Genomic DNA, 19,851 nt, shown 5'->3' with positions numbered 1-19,851 from the left:
ATGTCAGCATTCCCTAAAACGGGTTCGGCAAGTGATTTCAAAAGAGCTGAATCCAAAGTACAGTGGGTTTTTGTTCTCCTCGAGGTCCAGCAGTACAAATGCTTGCGCAAGCACAATTCTGTTCTTGCAGAAGTCTTGCATTGCTAATTCTCACATAATAGGAAGCCTTGTTAGTGTGTCGATGTGTTTTTCTCAGTTTTCAGTAAATGATATTACGGATTTCAGTTGCCTTGAAAAACAACAACAGAAAAACAACTTCTGTGTGCTTAAATTACACTCAAAACAGCTTTATAGGGCATGATTATTAAATTAAACATTCAGCACGAAAACAGGGAAAAGGTCATACTGCAGTCTGACTGGAAATACAGTAGTTAGTATTGACATTTGAATAATATTGCCAGACTGGACATACGGTAACACAATTTCAGATTACTCCCACTATTTTTTTTAACCGATCCCACAGGAAGGTTTAACTCCAATTTTTCTTTTGCAGCCCAGGAATTTTATGTTTATATTTATGCATTTGGCAGATGTTTCATCCAAACTAACTTACATAGCATTCAATGTATACATTTGATCATTTCCCTGGGAATTGAAACCATGATCTTGGTGTCATGTAACCGTTTAAGCAAGGGGAACTAAACTCAAATTCTTTATGAGACAACAAAATAGACACAAATAAGACAATAGCTGATATGCAGTAAGAGTAAAGAGCTATAAAATTAATGTGAATATCATAGCCCAAATCCTTTGCTCTTGGGAGAATTTATACTCTCGTAAAAATAAAGGTTCCAAAAGGCAGGCCATAGAACCATTTTGGGTTCCCCAAAGGACCTCTAAGTGAACTCTTAAAATAATCATTTTTTTCTTAGAGTGAAGAACATAATAATCTAAAGAACCCTTTTTCCACTATAAATAACCTTTTGTGCAATGAAAAAGTCAAATGGATGTTAAAGGTTTTTCATAGAACCATAAATGCCAATAAATAATTTTTAATTTTACAAGTGAATTGAAATATATGCCTTCTGAGTGCAGACTGGCACTCTTTGGATGTCTTATGAAACTCTAGAAGAAACACATGTGAGAACATTGGGGACTTTTTCCTCATTATGAAACCTGAGACTTGTGCTCTACCATCCTCTCACCTTCTCCAGGTAGTTGAACTCCATGGCCATCTCTCTGAAAAAGAAGTAGACATGCGGCCCCCATTCCACAGCATTCACAAAGTACGGCTCTGAAACAGACCGACCAGGACCAAATTAGTATTTCCTGTTCAGGACACTTTACTGCTCTCTCAGATCACATGGTTTTCAGAAAGGCTGATCTGACAGAACTACAGTGTTGAACTACAGGCTGCTTTCCAATAGGGCCATTAGCTCGTCAACGGGGACACAAACCAAAAGAAGGAAAGTGAGGGCGTTTTGGGACAGGAAGTGACCCAGGACAGCAGGAGGGAGATCGAGTCAGGACACAGATGTGCTTTCTGCTGCATCAGTGAGAGATCACATCAGGCCACAGACCATCGGAGCAAAGGAAGATGGGAAGAAGGGGTGCTGACTGCTGACTCAGATGTGGATTCTTAGAAAGCCTTATCAACCCTGACATTAATGCTCCGCTCCAAAAACTAATGAGATGTCTACCTCAGAACACAATTGTGACAATCTCAGTGAAACATAAATCCAATTCATATTTTTGAAATATGAATCTAATTTAATATATCACTGATCTGTTTTTTTCATACTTTACATAATTAAATGAATGATATGCATACAAGGTACAGCTCAAGCTAGAAATTCTACATAAATTGAAGTAATCAAATGTAAAATAACTGCATAGTCCTCAGTGTATAAATTAAATAAAGATAACTCCTTATTAAACCTACAAAAGTTATTCAGACAAGAGCACTAAGTGATTATCTCTTTTTGCTTTTTTCTTTGATTAAAACTAACGACACAGACTGTAGAAGGGATATTGACTGCTGTCACTTTAAGACCTCATGCACATGATGCTGATCTGACACGCGGACGATTTTCTCTCTTTACGTTTATTTGAGACTTTTTTCTTTTTTTACCTCATTTAAGACTGTGCTTACAAGGATACTTAGAAAAACAAGCATTTTGTCATGATTTTGTGTGTTTTTATCCATTCAAACACGATAAGACGCAAATGATAACCTCAAATCTGTACAATCACACTGTCTGAGAAGCAGCTTTCTGTGTGTATGTTTCGGGTGTGTGTTCACATAGAGCTGCTTCTCAGACAGTGCGCCAGTAACAAACTGTGTTCTCTTGAGTTCTCGCGGAACCCACATAGCATAATGATATACTGTAATCATATACTATGCTGCATTGATTCCGTTTAACATTTTCAACATGTTAAACAGAAGAAGAAAACTAAATTAACATGTTATTTTTGACAGCCCTAATATATACATATATATATTTAAAATGATAGTTCGATTTCATGATAGTTAGCAGGCTGTTGCCTATTAAGACAGTAGGCTAGGTTTTGGAGCAGTAAAGTACACTTAACTCTCTCTCACACACATTATACATACACAAACACCATTAATATTACATCCATGTGCTGACACTAGTCTGCACGGCTTCCCCTTCCCGTCGACTAACGATTGACGTCTTCATTACCTCTAAACCATTTGGAGTCGTGTTTCACCGTGCGCAGGGCAGGATTGTCCCCCAGACTCCTGTAGATCACGGCATCAATGGCCAGAAAATCAGTCACTGTGGCAGTGTAGAGATTCCCCTCTGCAAAAACAGCACACAAACTATATAAAAAATCTCTCTATAATAATATGTAGACAGAGATGTATGTAGAGATAATATTGTATAAAATATAATCTAATAAAAAATATATATAACCTCTCTAAAAATTATCAATATAATAATAAAAAAATATATAATATAATATAATATAATATATACCTTTCCCCTTTTCCATCTAAAATATCCCCTTTGTGCATCAGAATAGATGTTTCATGCATCTGAGTTATGCACATTATGTGGTAAATTGATAAAACAACAGTTATTTTTAGTTGTTTAGCTTCCTTGCCTTCTCTGATGGATCAGCACTGCCTTACAGACAAAAAATATGCTCTCAATATACTTTTGTCAGAGTAATGCATCTTCATACACTTAAAAAAAAATTCATTTCCTTTAGGTTCGTCCAGGCAGGAAGCAGTAAAGCCATAATGTCGTGCAGGGAATGTGCTGGACAGCATATGTGCATGATTAGATTGAGAGATACACATAAATATTGTTCATAGACCGGCATGTAATTAAGTTAAAGAATAACAGCAGGGACATCAGCATTACCGCACTGCTGTATATCTATATATAGTCCTGTAATATGCAGTCATGTTCACTGTGTTAATGCAGAAAGCAACAGAATATGCTGGCGGAGTCTCACCTGCATACAGGGCCACGTTGGCATGTTTCGGGTCATATGGGCTTCTAGCCATCCCACTGACGGTTTCACCCACCATCTCAAGAGTGTCTCCCTGCACACACACACATAGAAAACACACTCATTAATTAATTCGAGACAAAAATGCCCAATGCGCAGAGAGTAAGTGAATAACTAACACTATCTAAATAAATGTTATCCTCCGAGATATAGAGTTGGATAATACAAAAGCAGAAAGAGAGAAATAGTATCAAGTGTAGGAATAACAGAAGCAGAGTTAAAACATATGCATAAAATGTAATTTCAAAAACATCCACAGGCAATTTATTGCACAATAACAGTTCAAGCTGAAAATTACTCTCAGGCCATTACAACTAACTATAAATAAACCTGTGCACTCTCTTCCTCTCTCTCTGTCTCTATCATACATTTCTGTCTCTAGAGAGCCTCTTAAACTCTTGACAGGTGTAATGTTGCATTACAGGTGTGCGATAATTCTTTTACTCAGATCTGCAACAGTGTGTTTCAGACAGAGTTTCTTCATGTCCTCGAGAACTGCATACACAAAATTCTATCTTTCTGAATCCCTTGATGGAAATAGCGGCAGGTGGTTGTCAAGATCGGGGTGTCTGCAATTTTCCTCTTAAAGCAGTTTCTCAAATTGCTACTAAACAGAGAAATTACTTAACGGAGTGGCATGGATGCTATCAGCCTGTGGCACTGCTGAGGTGTTATGGAAGACCAGGATGCTTCAATAGCGGCCTTCGGCTCTTCTGCATTGTTCTGTCTCATGTCTCTCATCTTTCTCTTGGCAATGCCGTTCTCATTCTCAACTCGCCTGACCTTAATCCCATAGAGAATCTATGGGGTTAAGGTCAGGCGAGTTGAGAATGAGAACAAAATGAGAATGAAAATTTGCTCTCATCAGAAAAGAGGACTTTGGTCCACCGTGCTTTATTAAATCCAGAGCATTTTAGAGCACTTCATGCTTCCTTCAGCAGACAAGCTTTATGGAGATGCTGACTTCATTTTCCAGCAGGACTTGGCACCTGCCCACACTGCCAAAAGAACCAAAACTGGTTCAATGACCATGGGATTACTATGCTTGATTGGCCAGCAAATTCGCCTGACCTTAACCCCATAGATAATCTATGGGGCATTGCCAAGAGAAAGATGAGAGACATGAGACAGAACAATGCAGAAGAGCCGAAGGCCTCTATTGAAGCATCCTGGTCTTCCATAACACCTCAGCAGTGCCACAGGCTGATAGCATCCATGCCACTCCACACTGAGGCAGTAATTCATGCAAAAGGGGCCCAAACCAAGTACTGAGTACATATGCATGATTATACATTTCAGAGGGCTGACATTTCTGTATGTAAAATCCTTTTTTTTATTGATTTCATGTAATATCCTAATTTTCTGAGATTTTGAATTTGGGGTTTTCATAAGCTGTAAACCATAATCATCAAAATTATAACAAATAAAGGCTTGAAATATCTCACTTTGCATGTAATGAGTCTATAGCCTATAATATATTAGTTTCACCTTTTAAGTTGAATTACTGAAATAAATGCACAATAACTTTTGCACGATATTCTAATTTTTCGAGTTTCACCTGTATATAAAAATGTCATTATTATATTATATTATATTATTCCAGGCTAGAATCCGGCAGAGTGGATGATAAGTAATTATGTGTTTTCCTTCTTTATCCAGCAAGTTGTATATTATTAGTGTGATTGGTTCAGAAGTCTGGCGCAGCGGTGCAGCATTTATGTTTCAAGTTGATGCTGCAGGTGGACCTGCAGCTAAGACCCTCCATTAATGTGACTCACGTACGCTGGGGGCAATAGAGTCGCCGGCCAGATGGATGGAAGGCAACCAACACACACACACACACACACACACACACACACACACACACACACAGTCACACAGAGTCTTGGATTCAAACAACGTGCCCATTGAGTGGCATTACCACAACCACGCACAGAAAACCACATCTAGACTGATTAATGACAGCTCTCTGCTCTTGAGGTCATCAGAAACAGCTTGCTGCTTCTGGGCATATTGACGGTCAGGCAGGTGGAAAAACAGAGTATAGACAAACGGCAGGGGGGATTCTTTTTTTGCTTGGGGGTTGTGAAGTGATTCCCATCCGGGTCAAAAATGCATAGCGACCCAATGAAGCCAGTCGTTTGGAACGATGCTGCAAGCAGTGCTCTGAAATGCACTGTGAAGTTTTGAAGCAAAAAAAGCAGTTAGTGAGAATGAAATAAATATGTGTGAGAAATGTAATGGGCTGCAGAGAATAAAAAAAAAGTATGAAAAAAATGTAATGAGAAAATACAGACCCCAAAAACATTGACAAAACTTTGGGGTAATGAACGCACAGAGGGTGTGGTGAGGTTCTGAAACAATACATTTTTGTGCAAGTGTGTTTTAAGTATGCAGTACTTACTGTATAATTGGCACATAAGGGATTGAAGGCGTTGGTCCCACAGATAAACAATCCGCCCTGCCGACTGAGGAGAACCTTCATGTAGTTACGGCACTCATCCTAAAAAATAGAAGAAGAAAGTCATTTGTTTCCTAAATCAAACTCTCTTGAACAAATTCCCCCTCAGATTGACATCACATTTCTCAGCACTTTCAATTTTATTCCAAGGATTGTTTGCATCTGTACAAACAATTCACTTGGCAAACCAGAGGCACGCCACAGTGAGTCATTCGGTTAAACCTCGGTTCAATTGAACGCACATGTTTGAGCCCTGCACCTGTGAAGGGCTTTAAGAGATGTGAAATAGAGATGGATTATGTCATGCTCCCCCATGTGCCGCCCCCCACCGGTGTACCCCGCATGTGCCCGCCAGTGTGGCACCATTTGATGGGCAGCAACCTGTGGGCACCGGGGCCTCATGATCACAGCAATCTGTTCTCGAATGAAGAGAGAGAGAGTGAGGACGTTTGGAAGGAGCCGGAGGGGGAGAAGTGGGATTGAGTGTTATTCCAGATGCTCAGGTCCTCACAGGGTTCTTGTTTTTCAGTGGAGAAATGAGGAGAGAGAGAAATAGTACATGAGAGAAATCATTATTATCTAAAAAAAACTGATTATTAAATTTATTTAATTGAATTACCTAAAAATTATTTAATTAAATATTTCTGGCTCAACTCCAACTTTCTGAAACTAAACATGGACAAGACTGAAATCATTATTACTGGAACCCAATCACTTATTAGCAAAATTCCTTTGCCTGTGATATTGCTGTTACTCTCATCAAATCATCCAGTACTGTTAAATGTTGGTGTTATTTTTTTATTTATTCCTCTCTCACTTTTGAAACTCATATCAACTCTGCATCTACTATGGAAGTCTCTCTCCTGCAATAATAATATTTCTGAATTCAAATCCCTTCTCAAAACTCATTTGTTTTCTGAATGTTATCATTCTCAAGCTGTGTTCTGTATTTCTCTGTACATGATTATATGCTGATGTGTGCCACACTATGTAATGCCCTTTTACTATCTTTGTATTATCCTTGCTTTATTATTCTATTTTTCTTCTTGTCTGCGTACTATTGTCTTTCATTATTACCTGTTGTTTGTTATTATTACCTACCCTATTGCCGTTACCTTTTTTTTCTTATTGTATCTACTTTAAGCATCCTTGAGCAATGGAAAGGTGCTATATGAATAAAAATTACTATTATTATTTTCTAATGTTACTTTGTATGGTTTTATTTGTTAATGTATTAAAAAAAATAAAAAGTAATAATTGAAGCTGTACAAATTGTTTCCTTTATTCGCACTGTTTTTTTACTTTATTTACTTTATTTATTTTAATTATCATATTGCTTTATCAATACCAATTGTCATGCCAATAAAGGATGAGAATGAGTGCGAGGTGAGAGCAATACAGAAATGCCTAAAACTGTTGGCGATAGATCATGAACTAACAGCATAACAACTGATAACGGCACATTAAATCACATAAATGTCAGCCCACAATTCATTGCTATGAGCGTACCTGGCCTGTTATTAGTGCTTCTGTAAGACAGATGCTTTTTTTATCGTATTGGCATTGTGTGTAGGTGGTGTGGGTGCTGTGATGCAGATGTATCCTGTGTTTGTGTATTTGTGTGTTTGAGTCTCTGTAGGATCAATGCACCAAGACCTTATAACTCTACTCATAAAACCGATTCGACAAACTCCTCCAAGAGTCCAAACACTTGGCACAGCTCCTGGTCTTCTATGCGATAAAGCACATACCGTGGATAAACAACAACAGCCTTCTCGTCCTCCTCCAGCTCTTCAATCACCATCACCTGGTCTTTCCAATTTCATCCCCTCGTTTCATATTTTCAAAGAGGCCTGATTCATTTACACACTATTCATTAGTCCATTAGGGGGTTCTCTCTCTAGTGCTGGATGTCCTCTGTACCATCAACTGTCCTCTGCTCGGCGTTTCACAATAGCACTTTCCTCGTCCCTTTATTTTTCCTCTCCTACTACCAGTCCAATTATCCCTTTATCCTTCATCTGTGTCCGTCTATAACCCACCCTTTCCACTCCAGCAGGATTTCTCTTCCAGACTGTTCTTGTCTCTGCTTTTTCAATTTTTTGTAATTTATTGTCAAGATTGTAGCACACACAAGCGCGCGCACACACACACACATACACACACACACATAAAAGCAAAGACAGAAACAAAGTCAAGAAAAAAAAATATGCTAATGATAGTAATAAAAAAATCATGTACAAAAAAAAGTGGAAAATGAAAATTGAGCATAAATTCACACAGACACACAAGCAGCAAAAATAAATTTGTATATATATAGACAATGGTAAGAAAATAACCATGTTCAACATACGGCATAAAGTAAATTAAAAAAAATCTATTAAAATAAAAACAAGGTTATTTAATTCAATTGAATGAACTCTTAAATATGGTCTGTATCTTAATATGGTTTATAAGGGTGTGCAGCTTGAAAAAATTACAAAAAAACAAATGCATTACTGCCCTCCCCCAGTACTATATTTAATCCTTTTCTACTGAAAGTGGAAAAAAGTAGAATGAGGTCTGAAAGGTTTTTAGTATTTCTGTAAATTTGTCACAGTGAAGGAGGTGAAGGTCTCTGTCTTAACCTCTCTGTCTCTATTGCAAGTCAGGTCTGTTTTATAAAAAAAGAAAAAGAAAAAAAGTATCCTCCTCTCTTCGACTTTCTACCTTGCATGCCATATTTCTTCAGCTTACAGGGCCTTGACTATCCCTGCAAATTCTCACTGTTGGTGTCAAGTACTAAATTATTTATACCGGGTCCTAGATAAGTTTACCACCCAAGCTTGTGTGAGAGACAGCCTCAGTAAAAGGGCGTTGTCTTTCTGGCAGATGTTTTTTTCTAACAGATGCTGAGCTGAAGCTGAGCAAGTGAAATCCTCCTCTTTCTCTTCCTCTCTTGTTGAGTCTCTAGACATGACATCTACACCAACACTGCACATCTGCGCAAAGTACTCCCTACATTCCAAGACCACTGATATCTTTATATCTAAACACATTCTTTCAAAATGCAGTCCCACAATAACATCATAAACCATACACAGACTGACAGTGCCTCATAATATTTCTAAACCATGACGTCAGTATGAGATAAAAGCTTTCAAGTGATGAAAGCTTACAAATATTTTCAACTGCCAGTTTTAATATTACATGTATGCTATTATAATATTTATTAATATTTCGAATTAGCTTTCAGTTTTCCTTTTAGATTAAGTTGTAGTAATTTTATGTGCCATTTTATTTATTTTAATTAAAATGTTTTATTTAATCTTTATTTCAATTAATGGAAACATTTATATTAGTTTTAGTTAATAACAAAACTGTCAACTGTAACAAGCAATGAACAACATAACATTGTTAATCGCTTTATTTCAATTTTTGCCAATAAAGCTCATTTGTTTTTGCTCAATGATCAATTTTGAGCATCACAAATGATGGATGGAAATGAAGGACTTCAGTTTGCTTTGTCACGGCAAATCACCTTCACCGTGAACGTCGATTGACTGGATGGAGACTGCACAATTCTGCACATCATCAACAACGAGCGTAACTCATCTCACGGATGTCCACTTAACCATTTTAGACACTGTTCCTCATAATAAAAGGGTCATATTTACAATAAGCAAAGCCAACTCTCAGAAGTTTCCATTATATGCTCAGCAGAGTCTGTTTCTCCAACCATGATAAAAGAGGGAATAATGCAGGAAAGGGCACAAATCTCCCTCTTTCCCATGGCAATATTGTCATTCTAGAATTCTCTAATTGCAGTGACAGCAGCCTCGGTCAGACAGTGACCACATTAACAGCAGGGGCTAAATTAGTGCAAATCTGCCAGGGAACACAGAGTAGGGTGTTGTGTTTGTGTAGGATGTGTATGTTAGCTAGAAAAAGGATTGACTAAGAAAGAAATAAAGAGATGGACAAAAAGTGAGGAGGAAATGATTGGAGTTTTGTGTATGTGAGAGAGAGGGATTGTGTGTATTTGTGTTTTTGCTCTAGGGCTAATCCACGCCCCCTCACACACTTTGATGCTGATGGCTGGTGAACACACCATGGGCTAACACCAACATTGAGAGCAGTGGCTCATTTATATTGAGAATATTCAAATGCAACTTGAATTTAGATGAAGAATGAATTTAGGTTCAAAACAACTGACTCAGATTCAGAATCCAGATTCAGAGCGGTCCTTTTAGACTTACAATTCAGATTCAGAATTCATATTACATTAAGAACTGTTCACTTACTACAGTGGGGAGAACAAGTATTTGACACACTGCTGATTTTGCAGGTTTTCCTACTTACAAAGCATGTAGAGGTCTGTAATTTTTATCATAGGTACACTTCAACTGTGAGAGACATAATCTAAAACAAAAATCCAGAAAATCACATTGTATGATTTTTAAATAATTAATCTGCATTTTATTGCATGACATCAGTATTTGATCACTTACCAACCAGTAAGAATTCCGGCTCTCACAGACCTGTTAGTTTTTCTTTAAGAAGCCCTCCTGTTCTCAACCCATTACCTGTATTAACTGCACCTGTTTGAACTCGTTACCCGTATAAAAGACACCTGTCCACACACTCAATCAAACAGACTCCAACCTCTCCACAATGGCCAAGACCAGAGAGCTGTGTAAGGACATCAGGGATAAAATTGTAGACCTGCACAAGGCTGGGATGGGCTACAGGACAATAGGCAAGCAGCTTGGTGAGAAGGCAACAACTGTTGGCGCAATTATTAGAAAATGGAAGAAGTTCAAGATGACGGTCAATCTCACTCGGTCTGGGGCACCATGCAAGATCTCACCTTGTGGGGCATCAATGATCATGAGGAAGATGAGGGATCAGCCCAGAACTACATGGCAGGACCTGGTCAATGACCTGAAGACAGCTGGGACCACAGTCTCAAAGAAAACCATTAGTAACACACTATGCCGTCATGGATTAAAATCCTCCAGCGCACGCAAGGTCCCCCTGCTCAAGCCAGCGCATGTCCAGGCCCATCTGAAGTTTGCCAATGACCATCTGGATGATCCAGAGGAGGAATGGGAGAAGGTCATGTGGTCTGATGAGACAAAAATAGAGCTTTTTGGTCTAAACTCCACTCGCCGTGTTTGGAGGAAGAAGAAGGATGAGTACAACCCCAAGAACACCATCCCAACCGTGAAGCATGGAGGTGGAAACATCATTCTTTGCGGATGCTTTTCTGCAAAGGGGACAGGACGACTGCACCGTATTGAGGGGAGGATGGATGGGGCCATGTATCGTGAGATCTTGGCCAACAATCTCCTTCCCTCAGTAAGAGCATTGAAGATGGGTCGTGGCTGGGTCTTCCAGCATGACAACGACCCGAAACACACAGCCAGGGCAACTAAGGAGTGGCTCCGTAAGAAGCATCTCAAGGTCCTGGAGTGGCCTAGCCAGTCTCCAAACCTGAACCCAATAGAAAATCTTTGGAGGGAGCTGAAAGTCCGTATTGCCCAGTGACAGCCCCGAAACCTGAAGGATCTGGAGAAGGTCTGTATGGAGGAGTGGGCCAAAATCCCTCCTGCAGTGTGCGCAAACCTGGTCAAGAACTACAGGAAACGTATGATCTCTGTAATTGCAAACAAAGGTTTCTGTACCAAATATTAAGTTCTGCTTTTCTGATGTATCAAATACTTATGTCATGCAATAAAATGCAAATGAATTACTTATAAATCATACAATGTGATTTTCTGGATTTTTGTTTTAGATTCCGTCACTCACAGTTGAAGAGTACCTATGATAAAAATGACAGACTTCTACATGCTTTGTAAGTGGGAAAACCTGCAAAATCGGCAGTGTATTAAATACTTGTTCTCCCCACTGTATATACAGTCTATCTATATTTAAATTCAGAATTCCTATTCAGTTTGGATCCTTTGGAGTGGTTCTTTTAGATTTACAATTCAGACTCAGGATGTTTGTTTAGATCCATAATTTATATTACGTTTTGAATTGCTCACTTCTATACAAAGTCAGTCTATATTCAGATTCAGAATTCAGATTCAGTTTAGATCATTTGGATTCAGAAATCGGATTCTGAATGATTATTTTACACATACAGTCAGAGAATATACTGTGCAGATTTAAAGTGTTTCACTTGGGTTCTTTGTAGATTTTCAATTCAGACTCAGAGTGATTCTTTAATATTCAGCACATCTATGCAGGTGTGTGTAATTGGAAGTGCAGTGAGCTGCATCAGCACATTATTTGTAAAACAATCTGTCTAAGTGTTGTCAATCATAATGTGTCTAGAATTGGCATAGAATTTCTTTTCTGCATGCACTGGCTGCACCCCAGCTGCCTTGCATTAAACCAGCTCCAGAGTCTGTGTGTGTGTGTGTGTGTGTGTGTGTGTGTGTGTGTGTGTGTGTGTGTGTGCGTGTGTGTGCGTGTGCGTGTGTGTGTGTGTGTGTCTGCATGCGCGACAGAGAGAACATAGTTGCTTTTGACACTTGCAGTGAGAGAAGAGACTGCATCTGCATTCATCTGAGATTCAAAATGGCCTCCTGCAGATCCAGATGAAAGGGGCAGAGATGGGGAGATTGAATTTCCCTCCCAATTACAGCGTGTGGCCTCTTAGATCAGCCGTGCAGAAACATTTAATTACCAAAACCAATTACCCTAGTGGCAAATGTATCACAGTGAAAAATGCAAGGACTCACACATGAGGACTAGAGGACGCTGTATATGGGTGTACAGCGAGTGTTTGTGCAGACGTGCGTGTGTGTGTGTATATCAGTGTCCACTCAGTGTGAGATCTTGGGCTCTGTTTAAGAGCTTGTCGCGTCTCGTACATCTCTGCATGACCTCTCATGTTTGGAGACTTAATAACTCTAAGAGGGCAATTCTCTCTCTCTCTCTCTCTCTCTCTCTCTTCTTCCCCTTCCAACAGTCCTTCTTTCTCTTGCCCTTAATCCCTCTCCTTTATCTTTAGCCAACTCACTTTTTAAAAGGAGAAGTTCACACCCCAAAATTAAAATTATATCATGATTTACTCATTCCAAATGTCATCCAATGTCATTATACGGACCATCTATGAGAATTTTCTTTTAGAATCTTCACACAGAAAATAATTACCAAAAAATCTGCTGTATATGACTCAGGCACTATTTTCCAAGTCTAAAGCAGTTTGTTAGCTTTGTGTGACAAACACACCAAAATTTGAGTTTAAATTAAGTTATTCATTGTTCAGCCCCTTCAGTGAACTATTAATTCAAGAACTGCTGTGATCAAATCATTGAATTACTTGAACTTCAGAATTGAATCAATGAACAAATCGTCCTTTTGCTTGTTTTGTACCAATATACCAGCTGATACATTTATAAATCTGTTTGAACAATTTATTCACAACCCAATGACTCCACATTGACCTCTCAGAGCGCAAACCCAAATTAATGTTACAAAACTGTATGGCAACAAAAAACAACAACAATGAACAGAATACAAACAAACAAACAAAGCAAGACATGAGTGCTTGAGTGGTTCACATACTGTAGATTCAGAGTCCAGATTTAAAGTGATTCTTTTACATTTACAATTAGAATGTGTTTTTGGATTCAGGTTCAGAGTGGCTCACATCTATACATATTCTATCTCTTCTCAATTCTTTAGATTTAGAATTAAGAATCAGAGTGGCTCATTTAGATTATAGATGCAAGAACTTACAGAAGTAAGAATTCAGAATCAGAATTCAGTTTCAGAATGGTTTTGTTTGCGAACTGGACTGATTTGATCATGAAACGATCAGCCCCACAATCTCACTGATTCAATGATCCATTCAAAGTGGTTTACAGCTCACTGTAGAGGAGAATTTTATCATGTGCTTCAGATACATGGAATATAATGCACAAGTCATATGGACTACTTCCATGTTGTTGTTGTTTTTTTTGGTAAATTTTGAAGCTTAGCAGCCATGGTCACTACAAACTACTGTCACTGCATGAAAAAATATCTTTAAAGTGAATCATACATATTTGAAACACATGGGTGAGTAAATGATGACAGAATGTTAATTTTTAGGTGAACCATCCTTTACCATCTTTCCTGTCCACTCTCTCTCTTACTGACCCCTTCACTCTCTCACTCCTCATCTATGTTGGTCTTTCTCTCTGTTTTTCGAACCATCCCTAGGGCAGACAGGTGGGAGAGTTGTTCGCTTTCTCTCTCTGTTCCTTTGTATGTCTCATCTCACTTGCTCTCTGCTGTGCTATTGTCTTATGCTCTCTCACCCAGATTCAATGTCAGGTGTCATTTTCAGTGTTAAATAAGTCATTTTCTCTCTTTTTCTCTCTTTTATCGCCTGGAGGGGATTAAGTCATCCTTCACTCTTCCCACACAGACACCTTTCAATAAAAACTCCCTTTCACTCTCATTGAAGTCAGACAAAATACCCAGCATTCCAGAAGACGAAGCAGAAAGGGTGTGTGAAAGGAAGATATCTGCAGTGGTCATGCGTGGGCAGCTGTGGGGACCGCTGGCAGCTTTTGACACCCTCTCTATTTTGCAGACAGCACAGAAAAAAAATTGATTTCCTGGAAATTTGCCACAGGCAGCTCTTGTGATGGCACCTTAGAGTGAGAGCAGGGGCACAAATAAAGTGACTCGCACATATACAAGCATTTAACATGAATAAATGTGTGTTGTTGTTTAACAGTGTTTTGTTGATGTAAGTGTGTGTTTGTATGGGTCAGGTTTTGCCTCCATCGCAGGGACCAGCCAATGTTGGTTCTACAATGAATAGCTCAAAAAGCATATTAAATGATGTCTGAATAATGAAAATGTTAAATGAAATAAATATTTTAAATTTAAATTAAATTAAATGTGTGTGTGTGTGTGTGTGTGTGGTCCTGGTAAACCCTAAGGTTGTGGGGGAAAATGTCTCCATAAGAGTAAGTCTCCATAAGTCTCCATTTTTGGTCCCCATGAGGAAAACAGCTTGTAAATCATACTAAATTATGTTTTTTGAAAATGTATAAATTCAGAAAGTAGGTGTAGGGTAGGTTAGGGGATAGAATATAAAGTTTGTACAATATAAAAATAACTATGTCTATGTAAAGTCCCGTAAAACATGAGAAAACAACGTGTGTGTCTCTGTGTGTGTGTGTGCGTGCGCGCGCATTTATACAAATATATAAATTTAAATAAATAAATGTGTGAGAAAATCCACTCACCTCATGTTTTCCCTTCATTCTACAGATTCTGATGTCATTTTTGTTGGATTCCCATGTCCTCTTCTGTAACAGAGGGAACGTCAGTAATGAGTGACTCTTCATTTCCAGCACAATGTAGCTATGTTTATATGCGTGTGTGCGTTTCTGTTCTCACCTTGCTGTAAAACATCTCTTCTCCCACCACGTTGTCCAGCTCCACTCGGAAAAGGTCATCTCTGACACAAGCACAGTGAGAGAGAAAGAGCGAGAGACTGTGAACCACCGCATATCAGTAACACAACACCGCAAAACAATCCTTTTCTTAATCAGAAATGTCAGAATTAAGATCAAACATCATTTTTTTGCAGTGAACAAATATCTGAAATCCAAAGTCGTCGACCTCACACACTGAAGCATAATGTGTATTCTTCAAATGTTTAACAAATTGATATCACATTCTTGTTCCTACATAAATTCACCCAGATCCGCCGTCTCAGTGCAAACACTCAGTTAAACGATTCACCACAGCCCGTCCTACATAATCACGATTCTTTGCATTATGATATGCCTGATTTCCCCTCCATAATTCATAACCCACCCCCACACTGCATGCATGCTGCATGCAGCTTCTCATCTTGAACACAGCATCCAGTGCTTTAGCACTTCCTGCAACCACTTTAATAATATTTCTATAACCTTGTGGCGTCTATTAAAGTTTCTATGAATCTGATGTCTTTTAATCATGGCGTGTTTGGTGTTATAGAGTATCCTGGTTTGTGCCTGAATATTGATCAAGGACTAAGAGCTGCCGTGCGGCCCGATGAGAGAGGACTGGAGAATTTCAAATCGTGAGAATCCTTCTTTTTTTTCCTTCTGAAATGTTGTAATCTGTGAATTTGCCAAGCTCACAGACCAGCCCATGTTCTTGCAGTAGTATTGATCTTATCTTTCACAGACTTCCATCTGCATCACTGCTCTGTGGACACATCAACAAAAATGGAGTATGTATGTGCGTGTTTGTGTGTTCTTGAAGAGAATCTGATGAGATGGACTATAAATTATTCAATCCCTTGGTGTGGTTTGTTAAAATGAATCCCCCTTGGCCATTCCCTCTCTGAGCAGGGCGGCCCCTAAGTGCCCTGGTTAAAATGATCATACACTTACACAATGCTTGCCTTATTTAGAGAGCACAAACTTTAAGCAGACACAATAATTCAAGCAGTAAGCTGGAGGTCTGTTTGGAGTTCAACAGTCCTGTCACATTTACATGAACATAAAAACAGGCTTTATAGTTACACAAGGTTACCAAAAACACAGATGGTTTGGTCAAGACATGCAGACCATTGGCAAGAATAGAACACACAGGGGCCAGTAAAAAACTCTTTCTTTTTCAGACCCTCCATTTGTACCTTTTCTGTTCTCTGTCTCTTTCTTTATCTTGTATACAAACTTTACTTTTTATCTTCTTTCAAAATGTCATCATGTAACAACTTGCATAGTGTGCAATGGAGATAAATAACAGGGTCTCCATCTAAATAATGTAATGTGAACTTAAAAATGCTAGAGCAGGCAGCAAACAGGGTACAGCACATAATTGCAATTGGAAGGAAGTAGAATTCAAATTCAAAACTAGCAATGTATGTCCAGACAAACTTTGATTGTTGGCTTAAAGCCTTGGTTTAATGGTTTTGAAAAGGTTTTGGATGGATGGATGGATTCCAATTCATTTTAAATTTACACTTACGAATGGCAAGGGAGACAATTCTTCAATTCTGAATTTTGCACAACCCTAGCAATAAACTTATTAACAACTCAGAACATTCCAAGTTTTTACTTTTAAAGAGATCAGAACGGCAATTTTTACCTGGCAGATCTAGTTCATTTTCTTACCCTCTATCTCTTTTTAGCTTTCCCTATGTGATTTTCTCTCGCTCTATCTATCTTTCTCTTTCTGGTAGATTGTCTGAATGATGGAGTGCATTTGGCCACCTTTACTGTATTATTACACTACATTACATTTATGCATTTGGCAGACACTTATGCAAAGCGCCTTACATTGCATTCATTGTATATTTAATCAGTTCATGCAGGACTGCTTGAGAGACGTATTATGCAGTACTGTGTGTTTGGTACAATATGCCCTCCCTCATTCAGTGCTTCAAATTAATGACCATACTGACGGGCAGAAAGGGGCCTGAGAGATGCAGGATGTCTCATGGGGGGGCTGACTATATTTAACATATAGGAGACAGCTAAAAAGTAAGTGTATCTGTAAATTGCAGTGCTTCGGGAGAAGCGGGAGGTCTCACACCGTTCGTCCCATGCCCTACGGCATCTGTGTGGCAGCCCGGACGGCAGCTGAGTCCTTGATTTCTCTGCACCAGTAGAGGCTGTACGTCAGTCAGGCTGTTTCCATGACCTCAGAGGTCAGCCGGAACCTGTCCCGCACCGTTAGTGACAGGTTCGAGGGTAGAATGTGTTGAGTTTCACTCCTGAGCTTAATTGAAAGACTTGACCTCTCAATGAGGTCAAACACAACGAGGTGGCTGAGGCTTGATTTAATGTGACTTAACCAGGTCGCCGCTGGCAATATTAGTCACCCTCCTCTAGTTACTCGGAACATTAATTATGTATACAGATCACACAAAAAAAACACCTCATTTGTCTTATAGGTGTATTTATTTATGGCTTGGTCTGAATTTTTCCCCCCAAGTCTGAGGCTAGATTGCAGTCGCTTGCGTTGAAGTCGAGAAATTTCTGGAGGAAACCAAGTGTGTTTAAAAAATACTTCAGTCCTCTCATCCCTGACCAGGTGTTGCAAGGTAATACTGTGAAGGGGCTGAGAGGCTGGTCGCTTTCTTGGGGCACGTTCTTGAGCGGTTATGCTAATGCTAACAGGATTTAACCCATCTGCACCCCTTATCACACTTGAGCACACCGTTTCAGACTTTATTAAGTCAATCCAGGCTGTCTATATCCTTGACTTGAAACTTCACTGACTCTCTCTCCCTCTCCTCTATACAGTATTGCCTTCTTTTTATTTCACTCGATGTTGCCGTTATTATTGAATGCTCCCTCTTGAGTCATCGGCTAAATAAATCTTCTTTTCCACAGAGGTAATTTTCTGTTGGCTACGGCAAACACCTCCATTTACTTCAGACACTGATAGGTACATACGGTTTGCTGACTGCACACAGCGGGGCTTGAATTTCATCGAATTATGCCGGCCACAGTGGCACCACATTGGAAAGCGTATGCGAAACAGTTGTTGAGCTTCTATAGGCCAAAGACTTCTGGCCTTTTTTATGAGAGCTTCTAGTCTGGGCATCTTAAGTCATATGGCGCTTTGTGATATATTTATTTTTGAGGTTTAATTTTTGACACGGTCGAGCGGGCAGGTCATTTCCTGACACGGTATGAGAGACTTTATTAGAGTACGACGCCTCCCCCGCCGGACCCCTACAAATTTCGGTAACTATCACCATATGTTTGAACTCTCCCAATGGACGTGCCAGCCATTTTTGGGAAGCATGCTGCAAAAATTCACAAAAACAGCTTATTTTTCTAAAGCGCCAAACCTAATGAAGTTTTATTTTTGTTTATCTATTCCAACCCCCCGGCTCTTGTGAGGTAGGCAAAAAAATGCAAGAAAGCAAAAACATAATTGACCCCGTGACCTCTTTAAAGCCCCACACCGGCCTAAAATCCTAAAAACACTACAGGTGTCCAATATTTACTTTTATAAGTTATAACCCAATAGCACCACAACAAGAAACACAGCATGCTTCTTAAAGGGACAGTTCACAATGTCATTCCAAAACTGTATGATTTTTTTCTGAGGCTTGCACAAGCTATTTTGAAATAGATATGATAAGTTAAATTATTACTTGAAATGTTCAAACAACTATGATTTTATAATATAAAACAAAACCATATAAAATTAATTCAAATATGAATTAAAAATGAAACAAAAATGGACATTATCACAAAAAAAAGATATTTTGTCCATACATTGAAAGTCAATGGGGTTGAAAACAACAATTTAAAAAAAATTATATGTTCTTTTGTGTTCTACAGAAGAAATAAAGCCATACAGGTTTGAAACTACACAAAGTAAATGCTGGAAGAATGTTAATTTTTGAGTAAATTATCCCTTTAAATAGCTTTGAAAACTGTTTAATTGCTATCTACAAGAAGCAGCAATTCAGACTCTTGATCTCAAAAGAGATTGTTTTTGTATGTCACATAATTTACTTAAACACACATCTCCATGCAGATAATTACAGATGCCGTTGTAACAATAATTACAGGGTACGCCCATGCTAATCAGCATTATTTCACACCCTACCTGGCTCCGATGTAAAGGGTACGGTTGACCTGCAGAATCCTCTGAATGTGTAAGGGCTCCTGTCTGAGAGATGAGCGATGGGGTCGTCCGAGAAACACAGGATGCCTTCTTACCACTAAAGGAAAACAAGGTAGAAGAGACAGTGAATGATAAAGAGAAAGGGTTGACAGAGGGTTGTATCATCTTTTCATTGCACTTATGGGTGTGGGAGAGGTGATCCGTTAAGGCGAGAGGCATTCGATCACTTGCGAGTCACTCTTGAGATAAAAATGTTGACAGCTGCTTGTGATTGCTCTCTATTTTTTACAGATAAAGTCTGTCCTCATATGTTCGGCTTAGTC

General features: G+C 39.0%; 1 protein-coding gene across 2 annotated transcripts in view; it reads right to left on the bottom strand.

Annotated features, from left to right (window-relative positions):
* Window positions 1-19,851, bottom strand: part of sema6bb (sema domain, transmembrane domain (TM), and cytoplasmic domain, (semaphorin) 6Bb) — a 117,736-nt gene that overhangs the window by 33,629 nt on the left and 64,256 nt on the right. For both annotated transcript variants that reach the window (XM_084086753.1, XM_084086752.1), the window contains 7 exons: window positions 19,511-19,625; window positions 15,338-15,398; window positions 15,184-15,246; window positions 5,888-5,986; window positions 3,427-3,517; window positions 2,646-2,765; window positions 1,146-1,234 (listed from right to left, as the gene is read on the bottom strand). In XM_084086753.1, coding sequence (XP_083942879.1) covers window positions 1,146-1,234; window positions 2,646-2,765; window positions 3,427-3,517; window positions 5,888-5,986; window positions 15,184-15,246; window positions 15,338-15,398; window positions 19,511-19,625 — 638 coding nt within the window. The remainder of the gene's footprint in view (window positions 1-1,145; window positions 1,235-2,645; window positions 2,766-3,426; window positions 3,518-5,887; window positions 5,987-15,183; window positions 15,247-15,337; window positions 15,399-19,510; window positions 19,626-19,851) is intronic.

Source organism: Abramis brama (assembly GCF_963993115.1).
Source record: "Abramis brama genome assembly, chromosome: 16".
In the NCBI taxonomy this organism is placed as follows: domain Eukaryota; kingdom Metazoa; phylum Chordata; class Actinopteri; order Cypriniformes; family Leuciscidae; genus Abramis; species Abramis brama.
The sequence above is the reverse complement of the archived record's forward strand: the minus strand, read 5'-3'. Positions and strand labels throughout refer to the sequence as shown.